This window comes from Amblyomma mixtum, chromosome 9 (genome assembly GCF_055824585.1).
Source record: "Amblyomma mixtum isolate Tamu chromosome 9, ASM5582458v1, whole genome shotgun sequence".
NCBI lineage: Eukaryota > Metazoa > Arthropoda > Arachnida > Ixodida > Ixodidae > Amblyomma > Amblyomma mixtum.
In genome coordinates, this window is record NC_143020.1 from 15,296,675 (window position 1) to 15,324,523 (window position 27,849).

Here is a 27,849-nt window from a genome sequence, read left to right on the forward strand (position 1 = left end):
ACAATAAATGTTTACTAAAAGATTACTGAATTTTGGAGCAATTTTGGTGCCAAGAAAGCGCAAAATATCCCCTTTGAAATCGCCAAAGACGGACCGCTTGGACCAAGGTTAAAGAAAAAACACACACACACACACACAGTAGGTTGTCCTACTAAGTTCTCCCGCTTAAAATAGTCGGCTTAAAGCATCAGCATTTCCGTGCAGTTTTCCCTTCTTGTAACGCACCGAGAAATTGTACTGTTGGAGAGCTAGACTCCATCTGAGCAAGCGACCATTTTTGGGAGGCATTTGTCGCAGCCAGGTTAGAAGGCAATGGTCAGTCTCATAGATGAACTTTGCGCCGCACAGGTAACACGACAACTTCTGTGCCGCCCAAACTAAACACGCGCACTCTTTTTCTGAAGCGCTGTACGCTTCTTCTCTACAGGTCAGCTTGCGGCTGACGTACAGAATCGGGTGTTCTTCGTGGTCGTCGCCCACTTGGCTTAAAACAGCACCCAGTCCTCTAGCACTGGCGTCACGCTGAACTATAAACTCCCTACCATGGTCAGGGGTCCGAAGCAAAGGTCGGGACACGAGCGCTTCCTTCAGGCTCCGGAAGGAGTTTTCTTTTAGGTCATCCCAATGTACGTCACTGGGTGCTCCCTTTCGTAAGGCGTCAGTTAAGGGACTTGCCCGCTGTGAGTAGCTCGGTATATACCGCTGGTAGTATCCAACCAATCCCAAAAAGGAGCGAATGTCTGTCTTCGTCCGTGGCTGCGGAAATGCCGCTATCGGGGCAATTTTTAACTCGGATGGGCTCCTAGTTCCCTGGCCTACAACGTGGCCCAAGTAGGACACATGAGCGCAACCAAACCTACACTTTTCCCCTTTCAATGTCAGTCCGGCCTGTCGCAAACTAGAAAGCACGCTCGTTAGGTGCTCTAGATGCTCTTCCCAGGTGTCCGAAAAAATAGCGACATCGTCTAAATAAGGGAGCGCAAAGCCCTGCATATCCTTTAGTACGATGTCCATGAGTTTAGAGAAGCTGAAGGGGGCATTCTTCAACCCAAAACTAAGCATTAAGGGTCGAAAGGTGCCTGCTGGCGATATGAAAGCAGCATACCGGCTCGCGCTTTCCGAGAGGGGAACCTGCCAATATCCGCGCACGAGATCGATGGTGGAAATGAATTTTGCGCCGCTCACCCTTTCTATCCTTTCCTCTATGTTGGGAATCGGGTAAAGCTGATCCTTGGTAATCGCATTCAGCTTTCTGTAATCCACGCATGGGCGAGGATCCTTGCCTGGGGTTTCAACCAGGATCAGCGGTGAGGTATAGTCACTTTCCGCGGGCTCTATAACCCCTAACATTAACATGCGCTGAATTCCAGCTTCCATTACCTCTTTTTGCTGTGGTGATACCCTGTAGGGCTTCGACCGAATCGGCTCATCAGACGTGAGCTCTATTTCATGCGTCAGGAAATGTGTCTTTCCTGGGCGGCTGCTAAATAGATCGGCGAATTTGCTCAACAACTGCTTTAGCGCGTCGATCTGGGCCGAGCTTAGAAATTCTGCACCTACGGAAAGAGCCAAGATGTTCTCCATGTGGCCACTAGCGTCAGCGCTTTCCTTCCAATCTGGACTCTCGCCGTGCGGCTCTTCCGGTTCATTTAGCGTCAGATTGACGATCCCGCTACGTTCCACGAACGGCTTCATCAGATTGCAGTGATAGATTTTCACCTGTTTTCCTCTGCATGGAACCTTTAGCGCATAATTAGTGTCTGAAAGTTTCTGCAAAACTTCCACTGGACCATCCCAGTGAACTTCTAGCTAGTTCTTTCTCGATGGCCGGAGTATCATCACGCGATCGCCCACGGTGAAAGCCCGAAGGCGGGTGTTTTTGTCATAATAGACCTTGGCGGCCTCCTGGGCAGTTTTCATATTTTGGTTTACTAACTCCCTTGTATCGTTAAGGCGGTCCAGTAGCTGAAGCACGTACTCAACCACTGTCTGGTTCTCTCCTGTCCCTTCCCACATTTCTCTCAGCATTCGGAGGGGAGAGCGGAGGGTTCTTCCGTATACAAGTTCTGCTGGGGTGAACCCCGTGGCTTTGTGGGGCACTGTTCGTAAAGCGAACAGTGTGGCCGGCAGACAATCCTCCCAGTCGGCTTTGGGCTCGTAACCAAGAGCACGTAACATCCGCTTCAGCACCGAATGCCACTTTTCTACAGTGTTAGACTGCGGATGATACACCGAGCTGTGTAGCATTTTTACTCCGCACCTTTCTAGGAACGTGGTCGTCAAAGCGCTTGTAAAGACTGTCGCCTGATTGGCCTGGATTTCGGCCGGAAATCCTATGCGCGCGAACACCGACAAAAGAGCGTCAACTATTTCTGCGGAGCTCAAATCCTTCAATGGAAGTGCTTCGGAAAATTTTGTGGCGGGACAAAGCATAGTGAGCAGGTACTTATAGCCTGACTTTGTTTTCGGCAACGGGCCCACTGTGTCTATTACAGGCCGACGGAAAGGTTACGAGATCAATGGCACAATTTTTAGTGGAGCCTTCCATGTCTCTCCCGGCTTGCCCACGCGCTGGCAGGCATCGCACGATTTCACGTAGCGTTCTGCATCTTTGAAACATCCTGGCCAGTAATATTCCATTAACAGCCGCTCCTTTGTTTTATTGATTCCGAGATGTCCTGACCAGCCATTACCGTGGCAGAGACTCAGAATATCCGCTCGGTACCTTTCACGCACGACCAACTGATCAAGTGTTTTGCCTTTTCTGTCCTGATAGTGTCGGTACAGTAAGCCTCGTTTCTCATGCATCGTTATGTTGCGTCTCGCGATTCCCTCTTCGGCTGTTAGGCGCAATCTTTCCAATGTAGGGTCCTGTTTTTGTTCTTTTATTAGGGACTCCCTGTTCACCTGCAGAAGGCGATCAAAGTTACGCGAAGCTGGAGATAAAACGGACCCTTCAGCCCTCTCTGCCTCATTTACCGACTCAGTGATCGAAGTGTCTGGTCGCTCATCTGCTCGGTCATCCGTCTGCCTTTTATGCCCTGGAGGCTCTTCACCCTCCTGATTGGCTTCCAACGATAAGTTGGATGGTGCATCTCTAGCTACCTGAAGTTCGGGAATCTGGATCAATTGAGAAGCGAGCTGGAGAGTTTTAGACCTTGTCAAAGCTTGTACCACCCCACTTCCGAGTTTCTGGCCTCTCTCGCGTAGCAATTGGTCGGATCGATTCGAGAAAAGGTATGGGAATTGAAGTGGCATGGCCTTCGAAACTGCGGCCTCAGTTAACAGCTCTCCAAACGGCCCGCAAATCCTCACTCTAGCCATCGGCAGGCATACACTGTGTTCTTCTACCGCCGGTTTTATCCACGACACTTCCCCCGTGAAATCGTCCGCTGTAACATAGGACGGATGGACAACGTCCATCGTCGCGCCACTATCACGAAGCACTTTGCAAGGTTTCCCGTTAACCTGCATTTCGTGCAAGTACGGTCTAAGGAGCTCTAAATTCTCGTCGCTATCATCGATGCACGAGAACACAACACGCTGCTTTGTACGTTTGGCTGCAAAGTGCTCGACACGATTGCAGTTGTAGCAACGCTGTGGCCTACTAGCCTCGAACTCTCTTTTCCCGGCTTTGTCTGCTCCCTCTCTCTTTGACTGTTCTTCTTGCTTTTCTGGCGCTTTCTTTGACGCCTCCGACTGTCCAGAACTTCTAGCAAGCTGCTTCTTTCTGCTAGGTCCTTGATCTCGCATTGTGTTTCGAGCGTGTGACGCACCCCCTTCAGTGCTCAACCTTCTGCGCGAAACGTACTCCTCTGCCAGCTCAGCGGCTCTTTCAACTCTGTCGACCTTTTCCCTGCCTTGAACCCACAGTTTCACTGCTTGTGGAATGCGTCGGTAAAATTGCTCAAGGCAAAAACACTCGATGATTTTGTCTCGGCTTTCGTAAACCTCAGCTCCTTTTAGCCATTCTAGCAGGTTAGTCTTAAGGCCATACGCGAAATCCGGATAGCCCTCCCTATCGTTTTTGATTGTGCTCCTGAAGCGCTGTCGGAAAGCTTCGGCTGAAAGCCGGTATCTTTTCAGCAGGCTGGCTTTTACCTTCTCATAATCTGCTGCGTCTTTCGTGCTAAGTCTCGCTATGACTTCAGCTACTTCACATGGCAAGAGGGTCAGAAGCCGTTGTGGCCATGTACTGCGAGCAAAGTTCTCCCTTTCACAAGTTCTCTCAAAATTGCCCAGGTACAGTCCTATGTCCCGACCAATTTCATACGAATGCATGTACCTGTTCATTCGATACGATTCTGCATCGCTTGGTCTTTGAGGAGTTCCGGCTCTCGCACCAACGCCCTCTTTTTGTTTTTCGTTTTCAAGCTGTATACGCTTTAGATCCCTTTCGGCCTTTTCAGCTTCCCATTTTTTTCTTTCTTTCTCTTTTTCCCACTCCCGATCAGCTTCCTCTTTACGCGCTTTTTCCTCTGTGCGCGCTTTTTCCTCCTGTTCGGCTTTTTCTTTACGGGCTTTTTCCTCCTGCACCAAGTTCCATGAATCTGCAAGGTGATCGTTGTCCTTGACGTGTTTAAGAATGATATCGCCCAGTTCAATTTTGGTTATTTTGTTCTGCACTTCCACTGACAGTTCCTCGCATATCAACAGCAAGCCCGACTTCAACAATTTCATTAGGTCCATTGTGACGCTTTCTCTGCTTTGGCTCTGCTAATTCAAAAAAATGCCTTGAGAATAACCCTTCTCAAATGACAAACCCTTGATTCCCAGTCAAGATTTTTCTCTGAATCTAAAGCCTGGCGAATCCCATAGCAAAAGCCAAAACGCTCACCCGTGGAGAAAGCACGATGTCGCACGGTGCATCCCAGCTGCTGCCAACCAGTGTCGAAGACGGAGGGGTACTGGAGATGATTAACTCGTTTAGCCCCGCAGGTACCGGCTCCGAATGACGATGTCGGACTGCGTTATCGAGGAAACTGTACAAAAGGGTTTATTCTACATATTTACAGAAGAGAATGGAATCGATTGCTCCGATCACAAACAACGTCCCGTTATATACGCTTCGTATTCCCCAGATCCTTGACTGGGGAATTTAGTTTGAAGAATGTTGTCCAAACGGATGGTCGGTTGATGATGCTGGCGGTACCACCCACGGCAGGGCGGTGCTGATGCCCTCTCGCTCTCTCAAAGCTCGGGGGATGAGAAGGGGAAGACAGTCATCCAACACAGATGCGTCACCTTGACCACTGACGCAAGTGTTCTGTGCGTTGCCTCCGTGGGAAAGCAGAATCCCGCAGTCTTCTCGCACGTGGTTGAACCTCCTCGAACTCCCCCGCCGGATGGCCGAAGCACGAGACCCCTTCGACACAGCGTCTTTCAATTAACAGCCTCGCTCAGCGTGACCTTGCGTAGCATCATCCCGTCCGGTGACCCGAAGGCCGACTCGGCCAACGTATACCGCTGCTTCCGCCGTGCTGCTGCTGTCGCAAGCTCTCGCCGCATCTTTGCCTAACGACGACACTCGTCTGACAGTAATTTCTCCCAGGCCCGTGGGAGACAGCCTCCTTCGATCGGTTCGGAGGTTCGGTGATTTGGAGTGCAACAGCCCCGGCCGTCGTCGTCTATGCTTCTGCCGCCGGCGCCAGGCCTCGTCATATCCCTTGCTTTGCGATGAGTCACACCCGGCTCCCAGGACCACGTTGTCCACTCTTAACAGCGTGCGTTCGGCGTCTCTAACGGTTGTGCAGAGTATGTGATAGGCTAGAGGAGATAGAAGCGAAACGCGACTCTGAAATAAGAACCTTGCATACCATGTCGTCTCGGGACATGATTGCGCTGAGCTTGGCGCCTCATTTAGTTGACAATAAAGCAGCAACTGATTGTGTTGAGGAATACCTGAGTTCTTTCGGTCTGTACAAATTGTGGAGACGTTTATAGGCGTCCGCAGTTACTAATCACTTATTGATGTACCGGAGAAGATGCTTTTCATTTCAGTGATATACATGAACTAAGCACATATTTAGGATTTTTTCGCATCCAAATTCATTTGCACAATTAAAAGCGCAGTACTAAACATAGCATTGAACTTCAGCCTTCTTCTGGACGAATTTTAGTGAAAAAAGTCGCATATATTTGTACTTGAAAAGAGCTGTCGGCTATAAACTCGCTTAAGCAACACAACATTTTGCTCCAAATGCCTGTCTCTCAGTCGCCTTGGCTAAAAATTCTAAAGTGCCGTTGTAGGCTTTTTACGGATCGATGAAGAGAATAAGTAACTGCTGTCTGCTTATTACCATCTGCTATGTCGTATTTTCAAACCCAAGCACATGATCTGTTTCCGAGAATGCTGCTTTGAAAGCAGATTGACGTACATTGAACTGTTTTTAGCTCAGACAGAAAGCTTAGCCTCATTACACAAATGCCTCACATAACGTTACTAATACTGAGTGCTATATACTTAGCAGCTGATAGCACACTACGTAGCTCATGCAGCACAAAAAGCTTGTATTTTTCGCCCATGTTTCTTGTAATAGAAGATTTTGAATTTCTGCAATGGCGTTGTGTTTTGTCTTCCTGTCTCTAGGATTGCAGTCACTCGATACCGGAGCAAAATCTTTGTGCAATATACTCAGCTCCTGTTGTGCAGTTCTGGGCATGCCTGGGGATGAGAGAAGCTGAAATATGAAAGATTAGGTGCCATTGAACCAGGGTACCTGCTCCCACAGTTCATTTAACTGGAGTGAACTCTATATTTCCGGCAAATATTTTCACCACGATGTTTTTAGGAAATTAGTGCCAATGTGACGTTTTCGGCGTGGCATTATTTGAACATCAGTTAGTGTTTACATGCAGGTTACTTCCGCAAGATCTCACGCGGTTGTTTTATTTTTTATTTTGTGACATTTCGTGGTGTACTACGGGCTGTGCGAATTCAACATCATGCCTTTTCACTATTTAATGCCCGTGCCACTTCTGAGCGCATGATCAACGCCATACTGAGCAGCTCCAAATGAAAAACATGCTTATGTTACTTGTCGACACCTTTGTTTTCTTCCCATTTTTTCAGACGCAGCTCGTTCTCTTTGGGCATGTTTTCAAATTTGTAACCGCAGCACGACTCCAACATAATTTGAAGAACTGTCGCGTTGCTGCTCGTTTGTTGATAATTTACACCAAGTCATTTAGAAGTAAGGTTCTATTCCCTGGCCCACCACAGCCTCGTGCTATCGCTGAGTTTCGAATCCCTCCACGATGATGGAACTTCAAAGTTTCATCGGCTTATGCTCTCACTTCCGGCGGTTAATCCGCAATTTCACATCATCCCTCCCCTGATTACCCTTCTTCGCGGGAGCAGTGGCCTTTCAAGCCTGAGTCCTGCTTATGATGATGTGTTCAGCACGTTGCTTCGTTTGCTTGCCTCCCCATCCATATTATGCCTATATGACCCCGGTGCTCCAACTGCAATGTATAAATTGCGGTTGCGTTGGAATCTATCCTTTTTTGCGCAAAGTAAACAGTAGTTTGTCGACTACGCTTTTGCATGCGTGAGGTACGCCGTGACAAATCCTTAGCTGAACTACCTTGTCAAAGAAAAAGAGTGTTTGGCCATCGTTTAGAAAATCGGAAAATTTCGACCTTACGGATACGGCCTACCTGTTGGGGTCATTACGGCCTATTCCCTCTGTAGGCGGTCCTCCCTAAAAGAACCAAATGGCCGCCTCGCCCGCTGGGCCTTGCCTGTTAAAGAGTGTGATTTCCGTGTGGTTTACAGCTGTAGCAGACAGTATAACCACGCTGGCGTTTTGGCTCGCTCATCTCCACCTCTGGCCACTGAATGCGCTCTCTCTTTCCCCATCGACTGCGCCTCCTTGTCGTTGAACAATATGGCCACCAAGCACTCCAAGGGTCTGTTGATCACTCCACTTGTAAGGTTCCTCTCGGACCCTTCGGTCGTTTCAGTCGCGTGCGCAGTCCGCCGTGAGGATGCCCACTTTAAAATTCGTGATGGGCTTTTGTAAGGCCGACGTCCCAAATGGCTTTTGTGATCTCGGCAAATTTACGGTCGGAAATATGCGCTAAATTAATGGTGACCCGCAAACCGTTCAGACCGGTGCTTTTAAAAATAATACACGGCTTCGCATCCGCTGTTACTGGCCCGGTATGAGCGCATATGTTGCCAAGCTTGTCAGTTCTTGCCCCGACTCTCAACGCCGCATGCAGTCACCATCATAGACCGGCCCCGTAAATCCTTCGCTTTGCCCATCCAGGCCTTTCGACCGAGTTGACATTCACCTGCACAGATCGGCTGCTAGCCTGCCTCCGGAAACCGCTGAGTGGTAGCCTTGCTGTTGCGTCACTTCTTACACGTCTGGTTTGGTTTGGTTTATGGGATTTAACGTCCCAAAGCGATTAAGATTATGAGAGACGCAGCAGTGGAGGGCTCCGGAAATTTCGACCACCTGGGGTTCTTTAGCGTGCACTGACATCGCACAGTACACGGACCTCTAGAATTGGTCCTCACAAGAAATTCAACCCCCGCGGCCGGGATCGAACCCGCGTCTTTCGGGTCAGCAGCCGAGCACCATAACCACTGAGACACCGCGGCGACACTTGTTACACGTCACCTGCTGAGACACCGTGGACGACTGTTTCTGTCTGATGCCCTTTCGTCCCTTCTGCAGCAACGCAACGTAACTCGTCGCACCACCTGCAGACGAAAGGCCTGACTGGGCGCTTTAATCGGACATTAGGTGACATGTTCTCAACGTATGTGGGTGCGGACCATTCCAACTAGCACACCTTCGTCACGTACGCCTACAACACGGCTAAGCAACGCACGACTGTTTTCTCGCCCGTTTTCCTCCTGCACAGCTGTGGACCATCGTCACTAAATGACACCAATTTTCCGCCACAGTGCGAGGATAATCACGATCTCGAAATTCTACAAACTTCAATCGCTATTTCTAACTGCCGGCTACAGATCTGTAATTCCAATCGGGTACCCTTCGATTATAGTTAAGAGTAATTGTTAGAATTCAGAATTAATTCAACTAATTAGAAATAGTAATTCTAGTGAGTAACTATTAGAATTAGTTTAAAACGTTACTTTTTAACATGATTCACTTCTTTATGACGCCCGCCATCATTGGTAATACAATGGCGCATTAACTTCTCTACTCCAAAAATCCTATTCTATAAAATTAGTGCCCAGCATCTCTGAAACACCTGGCATATATGCATATCGAGATACGGGGCTGCGTATTCGACATGTCCCAACATATGAAGCTATTGTGCGATGGCATTTATAGGAAAATGGTATGAGACATGAAAAAGAAATGGGTAATCTTAAGAGAGAGCGAGAGCAGAGAGGGTGTGGGAACGAGCTCCTGTTGATGACATCGAATTAGAAATAAAGGAGAAATATGAGTCTGTGTTGCTTGTCATGAAAATGAAAGGTATCGGGTGGTGGTTAAGAGTAACGGAGCGGGTACCAAGAGTAGGCAAGCGTATCAGAGTGCCGCAGCTACTTGTGCGGGTGGATTTAAGACGTTTAAGAGTATAATGCTAACGATGGTGAAAGGGCGCAATGCAGAGAGTGTAAACTTTTTCCGGGCATGCACTAGCGTAGTCACTTATGTATCATCGCATGTAAAGCTGTTAAAATACTGATGATAATCTTGCTGACTACTGCAGAACGCACGTCGCACAATGTAGCAAGGCAAACATTCTTCTCTCTGAAAAAGTTCTATCACAGCCTTTAGAAATCACCAGACGAATACTTGAAACGAATTGCCTTGTGACGGTCATGATAAAGTATTTCTTGCAGTAGCTCCTGAACCATTGCTTCAGAGATGCTCCGCCCTTCATGTAAGGTTGAAGAATGTGTAACGTCACCGTCCTGAATCCGCCAGTAACGACTGGAAATTTCTACTCCACTGGACGTTCTTTGTTATTAATAGACTTGCATGTGCTTTGCGAATGCACTTGCATGTGGTGTGCAACAACTGCCAAAGTAGGCATTTTTTAGCTGGAGTGCTTGAGATTTTTTTCACATGAAAATAAGAAGAAAAGCCTACCGCATATATGTGCGTTTGACTCGCTTCCATTGTCCTTAAAGAAGCAGAGAGCATTAATCAGAGAACTTCTCGGAACACAGCTGGTTGTTTAAGATCATGCTCCGTATGTCGTCGACCGGAAAAATGAAGCGCAGAAATTTTTGTTACGCAGTATGCTTTTTTATGTGTGTTGGCGCTTCAGAAGCACTGAGATTGCAGAGCATACGGGTACTTTTTGCGTTTCGCCTCCATTGGAACGCGCCCGCTGCGGTCTGGTTCGAGCCGGGGTACTCTGGCTCAGTAGACGACCTCAATAAACACTGAGCCACAGCGTGAGGCCTGAATCATTTCCAACCTATGGGGATTTTGTGAAGCAAGCACCAGGCACCTGTGAAGGACATATTTCCTCCCAATGGGAAGTCAAAGCTCTGAAAATCGAGCTGGGTGCCAGCCCTGTTCCCGCCTGTAAAATAGAATCAGTTTATACCTCGAAATTCTAGTGGCCTGTAGGACAGTTTGTATAAAAAAGTGTATAATCAGAACCTAGCTGTTTATGAATGTGCGAGGTCTAGCACAGATTTCTTCCTTTCGCATAAATACATCTTTCACGTCGGAAATCAAAGATTTTATTGTTGTGTAGCGAACTCAGTAAGTAATCTTCCGAAAAACAGAGAGCGACGTAACATGTCCTCCACCAATTTCAAGCACGACAAAATTTACTTCCAGATATTCCATCAGTCTAACTCCCAATTTTTGCGCACTACGTCTTTTAAAAGAGACATTCAAAAATTAATATCACATTTCCAGCCATTGCAATGTTGCGATTTAAAAAATATTAAACATTTTGCTCAATTTCCTGCATCCTGCAGAGAATTAACTGCGCTTTTGGTGGCTGGAAAACTATAAATTTAATTCTTGCGCCACGAATGTACTGTTTACGGATAAAATGTTTGTTTTTGATGAAACAAAATACAGCCCTACAACAGATAGCGCAGTGGGATTCTGTAAAGGCGAAAATATTCGAGAACAGCTGCACGTGTTTTAGTCTATCTCCTTTCTAATCCCCTTAGAAAAGCATACCTGAGCGATAACCAAAGACTTGCTCTCCGAATGCACTGCGGCATTGATAGATAGAAACGTTTGCTCAGCAGAAGCCTCCTGTTACGTTCGAAACCGCGCCGGAAATTCCTTTGCTCCATGCTTTCGATTACAGCTAGCTGTTTCGTCAAACTCTTGTTTATTTGCAGACGTCAATCACTCGTTAATCTGTTTGGCCACATCGCAATCGCGGGAAGCTTTCCTGATAGTGGTTACAAAACATACCTGACTGGGAACTCTTTAACACATCTGTTAAAAATTTTGGTGCAAGGATGTATTAAAAAAGGCTGCCTTCAATAGTGATCGCTATCATAAAGTGAAGACATTTTGAAAAGCTGTCTACGGAGACAGGTAACTAATTGCTTGTCAACGAAAAATCTAATTCCTGAACGCTCATTTAGGGTCCAGGCAAATTCACAGTTAGTACCGGTCCTCGGTTTTTCAAGTAGACTATACAGGGTGTTTGAGATCATTCATTAGAGATTTTTCTTTGAAAAGCCGTGACACATACCTCTATACCGTCGGTGAAGGTTGATCACACAGCATGGCGAACTTTATACGTTATAGAGTGGAACAAAATGATGAGTAATTAAATAAAAGAAGTAATCAGCTTTTTATTTTCGTCTTTGTTACACAAGGTTGTATTCAGAAACTGAAAGCCTTCATTATAAAAGCGTGAGCTAGTTTCTAAAAATTCTGAATCAGCAGCGTGCTTCAACATACTGACCGTAGAAAATAGACGTTTGGCTGATCGTTGAGTCTGGTGCTCCTCATTACATGCTAATAAAATCAAGTCCCTGCATCGCTGCATATGGATCATCACGGGAGTCACATGAACATCATCTATGTCTCAAAAGTCGTAAACTGGTGCTACGTGTGGTTATAGGAACGCATATTTTTAAATATGCAACGTGAAAACGCACACTTATAGAGATCTCAAAATCGTTTTTTTACGTCGGATGTCTCGAAGCGTGATATACCAATTCTGAAATAAAAAAAAAACTGTATTCTTCTTTGATTTTGACACCCTGAAATTCGGCAAAGTTACCTTCTGCCCGAAGAAAAATAAAAAAAAGTAAAACAGTTAATTTCACTAAACATGGTTCGTTTTGTTGCATTTTACTGCATAAATAACGCCCGGCTTAGCGTAAAATCAAACTACAGACACCGAACTAAATATATCTTTCACACCTTCAAGCAAAACTGCTTTGAATAATTTGAAACACACTCTATATGGCAGGGAAATAATGGGTTGCATGAGAATTTTTTTTTTCAAAGCAGTTACGAAGCGAATCCTAACAACAATTTGCATAACATCTTCTACCATCAAAACTAAACGACCCAAGCACATACTAAAAGATTATCAAAAACAATGCATGATGTACAGTGTAGGCTGGTTGCTTCGAACTCAATAAAAAGTTATCCTGGAGATTGCGTTGTTGTCTTTGATTTTCGTGACGTTGCTTTGCGTACTGACGCGTACTCAGTAATTACCAGTATGAGAACATTGAAACGGGATCTGATAACAATCGCGTTATAATCTATAAACCATCTCAATTAACTGTCATGACGGACGGACGGACGGACGGACGGACAAACGAGCGGGCGGGCGGGCGGACAGATGCACCGACGGACGGATGGACGGACGGACGGACGGATGGATGGATGGATGGATGGATGGATGGATGGATGGATGGATTGATGGATGGATGGATGGATGGATGGATGGATGGATGGATGGATGGATGGATGGATGGATGGATGGATGGATGGATGGATGGATGGATGGATGGATGGATGGATGGATGGATGGATGGATGGATGGATGGATGGATGGATGGATGGATGGATGGATGGATGGATGGATGGATGGATGGATGGATGGATGGATGGATGGATGGATGGATGGATGGATGGATGGATGGATGGATGGATGGATGGATGGATGGATGGATGGATGGATGGATGGACGGACGGACGGACGGACGGACGGACGGACGGACGGACGGACGGACGGACGGACGGACGGACGGACGGACGGACGGACGGACGGACGGACGGACGGACGGACGGACGGACGGACGGACGGACGGACGGACGGACGGACGGACGGACGGACGGACGGACGGACGGACGGACGGACGGACGGACGGACGGACGGACGGACGGACGGACGGACGGACGGACGGACGGACGGACGGACGGACGGACGGACGGACGGACGGACGGACGGACGGACGGACGGACGGACGGACGGACGGACGGACGGACGGACGGACGGACGGACGGACGGACGGACGGACGGACGGACGGACGGACGGACGGACGGACGGACGGACGGACGGACGGACGGACGGACGGACGGACGGACGGACGGACGGACGGACGGACGGACGGACGGACGGATGGAGGGACGGACGGACGGATAATGTGAGTTTAAGCGCAACACCGTTCACGATCCCGCTCGAGAAAAGCCGGAGTATTGGTCATTGACGGTGGCGGCAGAGCAAAAGGTCCCCACAGATATCAACAGTGGCTGATCGAGGTGAAGAATCTGATGCTCACCTGAGGAGCCTCCTGAGCAGCCACCTGCCAAACCAGTGGCGCATTGGCTTAAACACTGCACCACTGCGTCAGGAGTGTCTGCGTCCTCCCAGCTATTTTTGAATGTAAAGCATAGAATGACCACTTCTGCATATATTAACAGTACTTCATTACCTCTATCGCGTCATATTCTTAATGAGGAGCTTAACTGTCCACTCGAGTTTTTCCGGCCGTCTAATGCTTGCAGTGCCGTCGTGGGGATGTGGAAACAAATGTTTGGTGTTGTCTGACACAGGGAACCATAAAGTCGAAATTCATAGCACAGGAAAAACCAAAAGGAAGTTGTTCTCCCTGAGCACAGCAATACGCGAGGAACGCCGACATGTGGCTCAGCAGATCTTTCACATACTCGGCTGCACAGTGCAAGAATAAACAGAGTGTCTACTGCTAACAGCTATATCGGTGAGGTGAAAGAATGTGAGCGTTGGAGGGTTTTGAAGACAGGCTCAACAAAAGCGCATTAAATCATCGTCAACATCGTCAGCCTGACTACAAGCACTGGTGGCCAAAGGCCACTCCCATGTGTCTCCAATTAACCCTGTCCTTTGCCACTGGCGGCCAACATATCCACACAAACTTCTTATTCTCATCCGCCCACCTAATTTTCTCCGGGCCCGATGCCACATTTGTCTTCACATAGAGTGTACTCCGTTACCCTTAAGAACCAGCGGTTATCTTGCCTTCGCATTACATGCCCTGCCCAAGCCCATTTCTTCCTCCTGATTTTTAGTAGGATGCCCTTCAAACACGTTTTTTGCGGCCACTAAATAGGAACCCGCAACATGTGTTCAAGAAAAGCATGTGATTATAGTACCCCTACTTATTGTCTCTCCCACTAAGGTGGAAAGTCCATAACACGTGCCCGTGAAACAAGGCAGTGGGTCTGGGAAGAAAAAAGTATTCATCATGGATTTCACACCCGATAGTAGCAGGTTGGTTACGACAAACACACATGCGGGGTACTCCGCATCCCTTTCGTCCGGCTGCTGCTTTTTAGCCTACAGAGATACAGATATGTAATGGGGCAGCTTTTGCGTTCGTTTGAAAAGCTGCTACTGGAGCGGCGACTGGTGTTCTATTGAGCAGCGCTATGCCAATAAGCCGAGGAGTACGGTCGAGTATGAGCAAAGTACGTACCACTAAACAAGATTTAGAGCTTCTCCAAGTTATCTCGAAATCTTCCGGACACGAGTGATGTGATTATTACTGGCAACCATCTTTTGCCTAATCGTGTACGCTGATTTTGAACGGGTGCTTCTATTACCACGTCATTAGGATCCACCATGTAACCTGAGAGCTAACATTAAGCTTATCGCATTTCAACATCTCTAAAGTTTGCAATGTTCAGAACATGGACACCTTAAGATAGAAACACGTGCATTGCTCCAACTTATGGACGCCTCGCGAATTAAAGCATCCAGATAAATTGAAAATTGAGTTCGCCGAGACAATCTCTTCTTTGTCTCGTGTTGCAGCCAAATTATATATAAAATGTTAGTTGGCTTCTATGTCAAAGTTTCACGCCACTTCGTCCGATATTATGTCTAGAAGCTGTGTGAAAATGTTCAAGTGCGTATGTGGACAATCGAACGCCAAGTAGAACAGAAAAAGTAAAAGAATAGGGGCGCTTGTACGGTTCTTGTTCTTTGTGCCATCTCTTCGGTTTTCTGTTTTCCTCTGTTTATTGGCGCTTTAACGTCAATAACGTCAATAATGACCAAATGTAGTTTAACTCACATTCCATACCAGTTATAAACTTGATGACATGCACATCTTTGGAGTTCAAACACTGTAATATTACCAACATATTTTGTGCAGAAAAGAAAAAAACACTGACGGTCTCAAAAATGCGCAACGATAATGAAAATTAATGAGAGTACTTATGTCCAGGCCAGACATGCTAGCTTGTCACAGAACAGCGCAGAGTCGGTTGAAATTGCCTTTGAAGTTCTTTTTTTTTCCCATGCATGAGTGATGTGCGAGCACTCTAAAGAAAGCGTTAGACTATGACTGATATTTTTTCAGAGCCATTGGAGTTTCCTTTCGAGATACTGATAATGAGTTCAATGACTACTACAGGCAGAAATGTCGTTGAAAATATAACTGCCGACTTATTTGATGCCACAAATTTTACCACCGTCGAGGAAATCACCAGACGAATACTCAAAACGGATTGTTCCCGACGGGTATGATAAACTATTTTTCGCCGTAGTCTCGGTGTCAGCGATGCGGAGACGCTGCCTTCCTTATGTAGGTGTGAAGAACGCGTAAAGTCGTCGTGCTGCTTCAGTAAGGACGGGAACATTCGGCTCCCTTCGAGCATATTTGTTAATGATGAAACACATTTATTTGCACCCGTCAAGGAATCAGAGGACGAAAAAGACGAGTCTTGACCGGCGTCATCTTCCTCCCCTTTCAGCAGGCTGGGATCCCTTGGGATTCAGCGGTTTCCAGGGCCAGACGGATTGGCATTGTTACGACCGTGCTTTGTAAGGAATCACTGCAGATATCGAAATTTTTAGCTTAATCGCTTGAGGGTTTCAGCACAGCAAAAGAACAATAAGAAAAACAGCGCATATGTGCGTGTTAGTCAATTCATTGACCTTAAAGAAGCACAGAATAGCAATAATCAAAGCGCTGCTCTGAAAGCAGCTTTGTCCTTGCGATCAATATCCTTATGTCGTTGACCGGAGTGCTCAAGGTTAGAACTTCTTGTTTGGCGCCACATATATTTATGTCCTTTGCCGCATCAGAAATTTCTGTTGAATATGCGACGAATTACATGTACGTACTCCTTATAGAAGCATCTCAAATGAAGTCGCGCGAAACTGGATGCTACTTCTGTACTGATAAGGGCTTTTGCAAGCAAATAGCTTCAATTTCTTTTTACAAAAACATTTGAACACATTTCGTAAAATAGTTCATAGAAAGGTATGTTTACGAAACATATCCTCGTTCTCTTTCAACCCCGCTCTTTTTCATAACATGTATAATTTCCAACCGTATGCACGAAGCACATGTGGGAATTCAGACCGGCGGGAACCAGAAACGCAGATTGTTGAGCGTGCTGCCGGGCGTGTGAACTGTTTACTACTTGTGCTCTCTTTTTTGAAGTGCCTCATTTATTTTTCATACGTGATGCATCATGTGGGAGGAATTCTTATAAGGCTTCGAGGAATTTAATCTAAGAATAGTGGTAGAGGCACAACGATTTAATTCGTCAGAGATGGAACAATCACCGACCTCCCCTCTGTGAGGCGAATTCCGCCTGCTTATTCCCACTACCGTCTCTAGCACCGAGCAATATGTCCCAAGAAATTGAGGTATGGTTAATTATATTTAACAAAACATGAACTCGAAGGCCATCGGAAATGGCCATGAGTAGACGACTAAGGATACATAACAGAAACCACAGTTACACCGCTAAAATGCTATGTGCAAGAAAGAAATATAGATTGGGTATTTTGCTCCCTCTATAGATAGAATTAATACGAAAACATGCCTTCTTGTACACTACTATAGAACAAGTGCCCGTTTCACTACTGCAGTACACTTCACCTATTTTTAAAGTTAAAACTTTTTTTAACACGTTTTTTTTTTCGCCATAAATGCATTGAGGTGTAAGCATAGATCAGACAGTGATGTATAAGCTAATAGCCACAGATAAAGGTTTCTATTTATGTACCTTTGAGCAAATGCTCGCACCGCCGTATCGTTATCACGCTGACGTTTATAGTGGCGTTAAGCTGTGTAGTACTTGTTCGTTTAAGCTCAAAATCGCAAGTGACGCCGCTGCATCAGATAGTCACGAAGGTACAAAATTTACATAGAGTAATTACGGCCGCATGCAACCGCTTATGCGTCCTTCTGTGTCCTCCCAGCGATTTCTGAAAGTAAAGCATAGAATGACCACTTCTGCACATATTAACTGTAATTCATTACCTATATCGGGTCATATTCTTAATGAGGAGCTTAACTGTCTACTCGAATTTTACCGGCCTTCTAATGCTTGCACTGCCGTCGTGGGGAAGTGGAAGCAAATGTTTGGTGTTGCCTGGCACAGGAAACCCACAAACTCGAAATTCATAGCGCTGGCAAAACCAAGAGGATGTGGTTCTCCCTGGGCACAGCAACACGCGAGGAACGCCGACATGTGGCTCAGCAGATCTTTCACATACTCGGCTGCACAGTGCAGGAATAAACAGTGTCCACTGCTAACAGCTATATCGGTGAGGTGAAGAATGTCAGCGTTGGAGGGTTTTCAAGACAGGCCCAACAAAAGCGCAATAAATCATCGTCAATATCGTCAGCCCGACTACGTGCACTGCAGGCCAAATGCCTCTCGCATGTCTCTCCATTTAAGCCTGTCCTAATTGCCAGTCGCGGCCACCATGTCCACGCAAACTTCTTAATCTCCTCCGCCCACCAAATTTTCTGCCGGCCCCCTGCTATGCTTGCCTTCTCTTATAGTCCACGCCATTAACCTTAAGGACCAGCGATTATCTAGCCTTCGCATTACATGCACTGCCCAAGCCCATTTCTTCCTCCTGATTTTTACTAGGATGCCCTTCACTTATGTTTTTTCCGGCCTCTAATTAGGAAACCGCAACATGTGTTGAAGAAAAGCATGTGATTATAGTACCCCTACTTATTATCTCTCCCACTAAGATGGAACGTCCAGAACACGTGCCCGTGAAACAAGGCAGTGGGTGCTGGGAAGAAAAAAAGTATTTATCATGGATTCAAGACCCCATAGTAGCAGGTTGGTTACGACAAAGACACATGCGGGGTACTCCGCATCCCTTTCGACCGGCTGCTGCTTTTTAGCCTACACAGATACAGCACTGTAATGGGGCAGCTTTTGTGTCGTTTAAAAGCTGCTACTGGAGCTGCGGCTGGGGTTCTATTGAGCAGCGCTGTGCCAATAAGCCGAGGAGTATGGTCGTGTATGAGCAAAGTACGTACCACTAAACAAGATTTACAGCTTCTCCAAGTTATCTCGAAATCTTCCGGACACGATTGATGTTATTATTACTGGCAACAATCTTTTGCCTAATCGAGTACGGTAATTTTGAACGGGTGCTTCTATTACCACGTCATTAGGATCCACCATGTAACCTCACCGCTAACATTAAGCTTATCGCATTTCAACATATGTAAAGTTTGCAATGTTCAGAACATCGACACCTTAAGATAGAAACACGTGCATTGCTCTAACTTATGGACGCCTCGCGAATTAAAGCATCATGATAAATTGAAAATTTAGTTCGCCGAGACAATCTCTTCTTTGTCTCGTGTTGCAGCCAAATTATATATAAAATGTTAGTTGGCTTCTATGTCAAAGTTTCACGCCACTTCGTCCGATTTTATGTCTAGCAGCTGTGTGAAAATGTTCAAGTGCGTATGTGGACAATCGTAGGCCAAGGAGAACAGAAAAAGTAAAAGAATAGGGGCGCTTCTATGGTTCTTGTTCTTTGTGCAATCTCTTCGGTTTTCTGTTTTCTTCTGTTGATTGGTGCTTCAACGTCAATAACGTCAATAATGACCAAATGTAGTTTAACTCACATTCCATACCAGTTATAAACTTGATGACATGCACATCTTTGGAGTTCAAACACTGTAATATTACCAACATATTTTGTGCAGAAAAGAAAAAAACACTGACGGTCTCAAAAATGCGCAACGATAATGAAAATTAATGAGAGTACTTATGTCCAGGCCAGACATGCTAGCTTGTCACAGTACAGCGCAGAGTCGGTTGAAATTGCCTTTGAAGTTCTTTTTTTCCCATACATGAGTGATGTGTGAGCACTCTAAAGAAAGCGTTAGACTATCACTGATATTTTTTTCAGAGCCATTGGAGTTCCCTTTCGAGATACTGACAATGAGTTCAATGACTACTACAGGCAGAAATGTCGTTGAAAATATAACTGCCGACTTATTTGATGCCACAAATTTTACCATCGTCGAGGAAATCACCAGACAAATACTCAAAACGGATTGTTCCCGACGGGTATGATAAACTATTTTTCGCCGTAGTCTCGGTGTCAGCGATGGGGAGACGCTGCCTTCCTTATGTAGGTGTGAAGAACGCATAAAGTCGTCGTGCTGCTTTCAGTAAGGACGGGAACATTCGGCTCCCTTCGAGCATATTTGTTCATGATGAAACAAATTTATTTGCACCCGTCAAGGAATCAGAGGACGAAAATACGAGTCTTGACCGCCGTCATCTTCCTCCCCTTTCAGCAGGCTGGGATCCCTTGGGATTCAGCGGTTTCCAGGGCCAGACGGATTGGCATTGTTACGACCGTGCTTTGTAAGGAATCACTGCAGATATCGAAATTTTTTAGCTTAATCGCTTGAGGGTTTCAGCACAGCAAAAGAACAATAAGAAAAACAGCGCACATGTGCGTGTTAGTCAATTCATTGACCTTAAAGAAGCACAGAATAGCAATAATCAAAGCGCTGCTCTGAAAGCAGCTTTCTCCTTGCGATCAATATTCTTATGTCCTTGACCGGAGTGCTCAAGGTTAGAACTTCTTGTTTGGCGCCACATATATTTATGTCCTTTGCCGCATCAGAAATTTCTGTTGAATATGCGACGAAATACATGTACGTACTCCTTATAGAAGCATCTAAAATGAAGTCGCGCGAAACTGGATGCTACTTGTGTACTGATCAGGACTTTGGTAGCAAATAGTTTCAATTTCTTTTTTACAAAAACATTTGAACACATTTCGTAAAATAGTTCATAGAACGGTATGTTTACGAACCATACCCTCGTTTTCTTTCAACCACGCTGTTTTTCATAAAATCTATAATTTCCAACCGTATGCATGAAGCACATGTGGAAATTCAGACCGGTGGGAAGCAGAAACGCAGATTGTTGAGCGTGCTGCCAGGCGAGTGAACTGTTTACTGCTTGTTTTTTTTTTTTTTCAAGTGCCTCATTTATTTTTCACACGTGATGCATCATGTGGGAGCAATTCTTATAAGGCTTCGAGGAATTTAATCTAAGAATAGTGGTAGAGGCACAACGATTTAATTCGTCAGAGATGGAACAATCACCGACCTCCCCTCTGTGAGGCGAATTCCGCCTGCCCATTCCCACTACCGTCTATAGCACCGAGCAATATGTCCCTAGAAATTGAGGGACGATTAATTATATTTAACAAAACATGAACACGAAGGCAATCGGAAATGGCCATGAGTAGACGACTAAAGAAACATAACAGAAACCACAGTTACACCGCTAAAATGCTATGTGCAATATAGATTGGGTATTTTGCTCCCTGTATAGATAGAATTGATACGAAAACATGCCTTCTTTTACACTACAAAGGAACAAGTGCCCGTTTCACTACTGCAGTACAATTCACCTATTCAGAGCCAGACGCAGCAATTTCAAATATGTCATCAACTTCTCGCTAGTTATAAAACGTCTCTCCAAAGGCGAAATCAAAGACCGTTTTAGGAAATATCTATACAAAGTCATCTCTCTTATTTACCCATTTTTAAGGTTAAAACTTTTTTTAACCCGTTTTTTTTCGCCATAAACGCATTGAGGTGTAAGCATGGATCAGACAGTGATGTATAAGCTAATAGCCACAGATAAAGGTTTCTATTTATGTACCTTGGAGCAAATGCTCGCACCGCCGTATCGTTATCACGCTGACGTTTATACTGGCGATAAGCTGTGTAGTACTTGTTCGTTTAAGCTCAAAAGCGCAAGTGACGCCACTGCATCAGATAGTCACGAAGGTACAAAATTTACATAGAGTAATTACGGCCGCATGCAACCGTTTATGCGTCCTTCTGTGTCCTCCCAGCGATTTCTGAAAGTAAAGCATAGAATGACCACTTCTGCACATATTAACAGTAATTCATTACCTATATCGGGTCATATTCTTAATGAGGAGCTTAACTGTCTACTCGAATTTTACCGGCCTTCTAATGCTTGCACTGCCGTCGTGGGGAAGTGGAAGCAAATGTTTGGTGTTGCCTGACACAGGAAACCCAGAAACTCGAAATTCATAGCGCTGGCAAAACCAAGAGGATGTGGTTCTCCCTGAGCACAGCAACACGCGAGGAACGCCGACATGTGGCTCAGCAGATCTTTCACATACTCGGCTGCACAGTGCAAGAATAAACAGAGTGTCCACTGCTAACAGCTATATCGGTGAGGTGAGGAATGTCAGCGTAGGACGGTTTTCAAGACAGGCCCAACAAAAGCGCAATAAATCGTCGTCAGTATCGTCAGCCCGACTACGTGCACTGCAGGCCAAAGGCCTCTCTCATGTCTCTACAATTAAGCCTGTCCTTATTGCCAGTGGCGGCCACCATATCCACGCAAACTTCTTAATCTCCTCCACCCGCCTAATTTTCTGCCGGCCCTCTGCTATGCTTGCCTTCTCTTAGAGTCCACTCCGTTAACCTTAAGAACCAGCTGTTATCTTGCTTTCGCATTACATGCCCTGCCCAAGCCCATTTCTTCCTCCTGATTTTTACTAGAATGCCCTTCACACACGTTTTTTTTCGGTCTCTAAAGAGGAGACCGCAACATGTGTTCAAGAAAAGCATGTGATTATAGTACCCCTACTTATTGTCTCTCCCACTAAGGCGGAAAGTCCTTAACTCGTGCCCGTGAAACAAGGCAGTGGGTGCTAGGAAGAAAAAAAAGTATTTATCGTGGGTTCAACACCCCATAGTAGCAGGTTGGTTACGACAAAGACACATGCGGGGTACTCCGCATCGCTTTCCAGCGGATGCTGCTTTTTCTCCTACACAGACAGCAATGTCTTTGGGCAGCTTTTGCGTCGTTTGAGAAGCTGCTCCTGGAGCTGCGGATGGGGTTCTATTGAGCAGCGCTCTACCAATAAGCCGAGGAGTATGGTCGTGTATGAGCAAAGTACGTACCACTGAACAAGATATAGATCTTCTCCAAGTTATCTCGAAATCTTCCGGACACGAGTGATGTGATTATTACTGGCAACAATCTTTTACCTAATCATGCACACTGATTTTGAAACAAGTTCATTCCACGAAAAAATATGTTTCTATAACGGGTGCTTCATTACCATGTCATTAGGATCCAACATGTAGCCTGAGAGCTAACATAAAGCTTATCGCATTTCAACATCTTTAATCTTTGAAATGTTCAGAATATGGAGCCCTTAAGATAGAAACACGTGCATTGCTCCAACTGAAGGACGCCTCGCGAATAAAGCAGCGAGATAAATTGAAAATTGGGTTCGCCGAGACAATCTCTTCTTTGTCTTGTGTTGCAGCCAAATTAGATATATAATGTTTGTTGGCTTCTATGTCCAAGTTCCACTTCACTTCTTCCGATTTTATGTCTAGAAGCTGAGTGAAAATGTTCAAGTGTGTGTGTGGACAATGATAGGCAAAGGAGAACATAAAAATTAAAAGAATTGAGGCGCTTGTATCCTTCTTGTTCTTTGTGCCATCTCTTCGGTTTTCTGTTTATTGGCGCTTTAACGTCAATAACGTCAAAATGACCAAATGTAGTTTAACGCAAATTCCATACAACTTATCAATTTGATGACATGCACATCTTTAGAGTGCACATCTTTGTAATAATACCAAGATATTTTGTGCAGAAAAGAAAAAAAACATTGACGGTCTCTAAATATGCGCCACGAAATTGAAAATTAAGCTATATGTCCAGGCGAGACAAGCTAGCATGTCACAGAACAGCGCAGAGTCGTTTGAAATTGCCTTTGAAGCTCTTTTTTTCCTCATGCATGGGTGATGTGTGAGCACACTAAAGAAAGCGTTAGATTTTATCACTGACATTTTTTTCAGTTATTGGAGTTTCCTTTCGAAATACTGATTATGAGTTCAATAACTATTACAGGCAGGAATGTTGTTAAAATATAACTGCCGACTTATTTGATGCCAAAAATTTTACCGCCATCGAGGAAGTCACCAGACGAATACTAGAAACAGATTGTTCCTGACGGGTATGATAAAGTATTTTTCGCCGTAGTCTCAGTGTCAGCGATGCGGAGACGCTGCCTTCCTTATGTAGGTGTGAAGAATGTCTATTGTCGTCGTCCTGCTTCAGTAAGGACGGGAACATTCGACTCCCCTCGAGCATCTTTGTTAATAGTAATTTTGCAAGTGATACGACCGTGCATTGTAAGGAATCACTGCAAATATCGAATTTTTTTAGCTCGAGGTTTTCAGCACAAGAAAAGAACAATAAAAAAAACAGCACAGATTTGCGTGTTAGTCAATTCATTGATCTTAAAGAAGTACAGAATAGCAATAATCAAAGCGCTGCTATGAAATCAGCTGGATCCTTGAGATGAACACTCATATGACGTTGACCGGTGTGCTGAAGATTAGAACTTCTTGTTTGGCGCCACATATATCTATGTCCTTTGCCGCATAAGAAATTTCTGTTCAATATGCGACGAAATACATGTACGTACCCCTTATAGAAGTATCCGAAACGAAGTTGTACGAAACTGGATGCTACTTGTGTACCGATAGGGGCTTTTGCTAGCAAATAGTTTCAATTTCTTTTTTACAAAAATTTTGAACACAGTTGGTAAAATATTTCATAAAAGGTTATGTTTACGAACCATATCCTCATTCTCTTTTAACCATGCTCTCTTTCATAACATCTAAAATTTGCAAACCTAGGCATGAGGCACATGTATAATTTAGACCGGCGGGAAGCAGAAAGGCAGATTTTTTAGTGTGCTGCAGGGCGAGTGGACTGTTTACTACTTGCACTTTCTTTTTTCAAGTACCTCATTTATTTTTCATAAATGATGCCTCATGTGGGGGGTATTCTTGTAAGGCTGCGAGGAAGTTAATCTTAGAATAGTGGTAGAGGCACAACGGTCCAATTCATCGGAGATGGAGCAATTGCCCTGTTCCCCTGTTTGGGTAATTCATAATGCATTTTTAAACTACCGTCACTAGCACCGCGCAATATGTCCCTAGAAATTGAGAGATGGTTAATTATATTTCACAAAACAAGGACACAAAGGCAATCGGAAACAGGCCTGAGTGGACTACTAAGGAAACATAACTGAAACCGCAGTTACACCGCTAAAATGCTATGGGGAAGAAAAAATATAGATTGGGTACTTCGCATCTTGTACAGATAGAATTGATACGAAAACATGCCTCTGTAGACTACTATATAGCCAGTGTCCGTTACACTACTGCAGTACACCTCAGCTATTCAGCGCCACATGCAGCAACTTCAAATATGTTATCAGCTTCTCGCCCTTTATAAAATGTGCCTCCAAAGGCAAAAGAAAAGGCCATTGTAGGAAAGATCTATGCAAAGTCGTCTTTTTTTATTTCCCCAGTTTTTTGTTTAAAGCGGTTTTTAACACGTTTTTTTCGCCATAAATGCATTGAGGTGTAAGCATTGGTCAGACAGGGATGTATAAGCTAATAGTCATATATAAAGGTTTCTAATTAAGTGCCGAGGAGAAATTGCTCGAATGTCCGTATCGTTATCATGGTGACGTTTATACTGGCGTTAACCTGAGTAGTATTTGTTCATTTAGGCTCCTAACCGCGAGTAACGCCGCTGCATCAAATAGTCACGTAGGTACAAAATTTAAATACAATAAGTTCGGCCGCATGCAACTACTTATTCGCTATTCGATATTTTAGGTGAGTGATTACCGCAGCTTATACCGAAGTTTCTTCGTCAGCCTTACACTGAGCGACGCCGGGAGCGGTTGCGGTTTTTTTTCTTCGCTGACCGAAAGCACAATCGCTGATACCTGTGCCAGAGTTTTACGGTTTGTAGTGGACGTAAGTAAGCTCAGTGAAGAAGCTGCTACAGCTCCAATTTGACAGCGCATTCACTGCGCATGGTTCTGAAACTATCACACGAGGCCTGATGGAGGTGTTAGACTTTCAACTCTTGCAGCTTAAAAAATGGGCGAAGCTACACAGTCAACGTCCGTTAAGCTTCGCCAGGGCTGTGACCACCCTTTTCTAGGGCGAACTACGCAAGAATATCGAAGGCTGCCTGGACTTGTTGAACCGCGTGTCTGGACAGAACCCAGGGTGCAAACCGGAACCGAACATGAAGCCCATCAGTTTAATCTAACGTGTAATTTTGCCCGTAACAGGCACGCAACCAAACCCATATTTTTTCGCCACCTTGGAACAGAACCAAAACTGGAACATTTGAAAGAAACCTTTTCGAAATAGTTCTGGGCTGTGGGCAGTCGCTCGTTGCTTGCAGTACGGAATACGTTTTTTAGGAGCCAGAATAATAATAATAATAAATATTGCGCCAAATATTTAAAAAAATGTACAGAAATCCAGCCTTCCAAAGCCTCATAGGGCTTGAGTGGCAGAGCCCGACAGGCAGCCGAACCGCGCAGACATACACACAGGCAAAAAAGCGCATTCAAAATAACGGACATCAAATTATTACGGTGGTGAAATCAAAATGTACAGAAGACTCATGTTACATGTAAAAAAAAACTCATCAGATTAAATTGCGAGGAAGAAAAACCAAAATGGCATGACAATACCTAAGATCAATGCAAGAAATATGGCAGTAATCAATGAAATCACAGGATTTACTTGACAGGTGGTAAAACAAATGCGTATGACGTCATAAACCCACTAATTAATGTATCGCAGCATCTTTTTTTATTTTACATTTAGTTTTCGCCCGGCGAATACTTGAGGGTAACCTGTTAAAGTGAAAGGGAACGTAATAATCTTTTACTCGCCTTCCATATCTTGTGGACCGTCGGGGAATACAAAAAGGTTCCTTCGGTCGAAGAGACCGGGTGGGAACATACGGAATCTTATAGTCACTAAACCAAAAATGTTTCAGGATGATTGTTTATATCAAAAGGCGATCAAAATTGGGTAGAGAAAATACCTTAAAAATATCAGAATTTGAGGGAAGGCCTAAATCATAGCCAATATTTTTTAACAATGATCGTAGGAGGCCATTAATCTTGCACTTCCAGCGAACTGCACAGTGACCATAAATTTTTATGCCATAGCGCAGTACGCTATAACCAAGAGCGTTTATGATAACTCGATCTCGATAACTCGATAGTGAGATCTGCTACTACATAGATTTAGCTACCGAAACCTTCCTGCTCACGGCAGGGCAAAAAGGGCCTCTGGTACGCTGGTGTACACTGATGGTAGATGTTGCAGAAGTTGTATGCTCGTGAATAAATTGTCAAAATAGAAAAAGAACGGACGGTCGTGAACGTCTGCTGGCATTTCATCCACCATTTGAAGAAGTGGGGCCGCTGTTTTCCGGAAGTACTTTTCATACTTTGTACATGTTCCTGGATCCCCCTGCTTGCCCTGATAGACTTCGAATTTCAGAAGGTAGCCATTCTTAGCATTTAGGCACCATACTATATACCCAAAGCGAATCGGCTCTCGGCGTATAAATTGCTTACAGCCTTGACGACCACAGTACTGAATCAATCTTTCGTCGTAGCTCAGGTGACGCACAGGTTTAACGTGGTCGAGAAACCTTGCTTTCAACAGCGTCATCAGTGGACGCAACTTTGCCAACTTGTTCCTAAGTGTGATGTTTGCATTGTCTGCGCAGTGCAGGAATCTCATTATCTGCACGAAGCTGTTCCTTCGCATAGCATTGAAGGCCATCATGTTGCGCATATCCTCACCGCTGTCCCCAGTAGCACTTTTTCCTGGCAATTCGTTGTAGCCTGACAAATTGAGGATCCTAATAAAGAACCTTATTTCTTATTTGGTAACCTCCATATCAGGCATGCTCAAAAATAACGTGTAATTTCTTGTTTGCACAACTAGCAGCTCCACGTTGGTTGCATAAAAAGAGTTCAAATCATTCCACAAGTGAAAAATCCCTGTAAGCGGCAAAGTTTAAGTCCGGGAATATGCCGTGGCTTTTCTGAAGATCAACTTAGAAGTCGTAGATGACGTTGCAGCAGTGCCTGCGTCACCTACAGCAGAGGAGACCTGTGATTTTCAGTTTCCTTGCCCGTCGGGATCGTCGTCATAGTCTGAGCCGCTACCACCAATGTGGAGTCCATCCGCGAAAACCTTTTCGGCACCAACC

At 45.1% G+C, this 27,849-nt stretch overlaps 1 protein-coding gene across 1 annotated transcript; it reads right to left on the minus strand.

Annotated features, from left to right (window-relative positions):
* Positions 1-2,508: 2,508 nt before the first annotated feature.
* Positions 2,509-3,423, minus strand: LOC149328380 (uncharacterized). Its single transcript, XM_089558978.1, has one exon. The coding sequence runs from the start codon at positions 3,421-3,423 to the stop codon at positions 2,509-2,511; it is 915 nt and encodes a 304-aa protein (XP_089415104.1).
* Between the last annotated feature and the right edge of the window lie 24,426 nt (positions 3,424-27,849).

What these genes read in the sequence shown, in the direction of transcription:
- LOC149328380 (XM_089558978.1), bottom strand. Translation starts at nt 3,423, where the DNA reads ATGGACGTTGTCCATCCGTCCTATGTTACAGCGGACGATTTCACGGGG.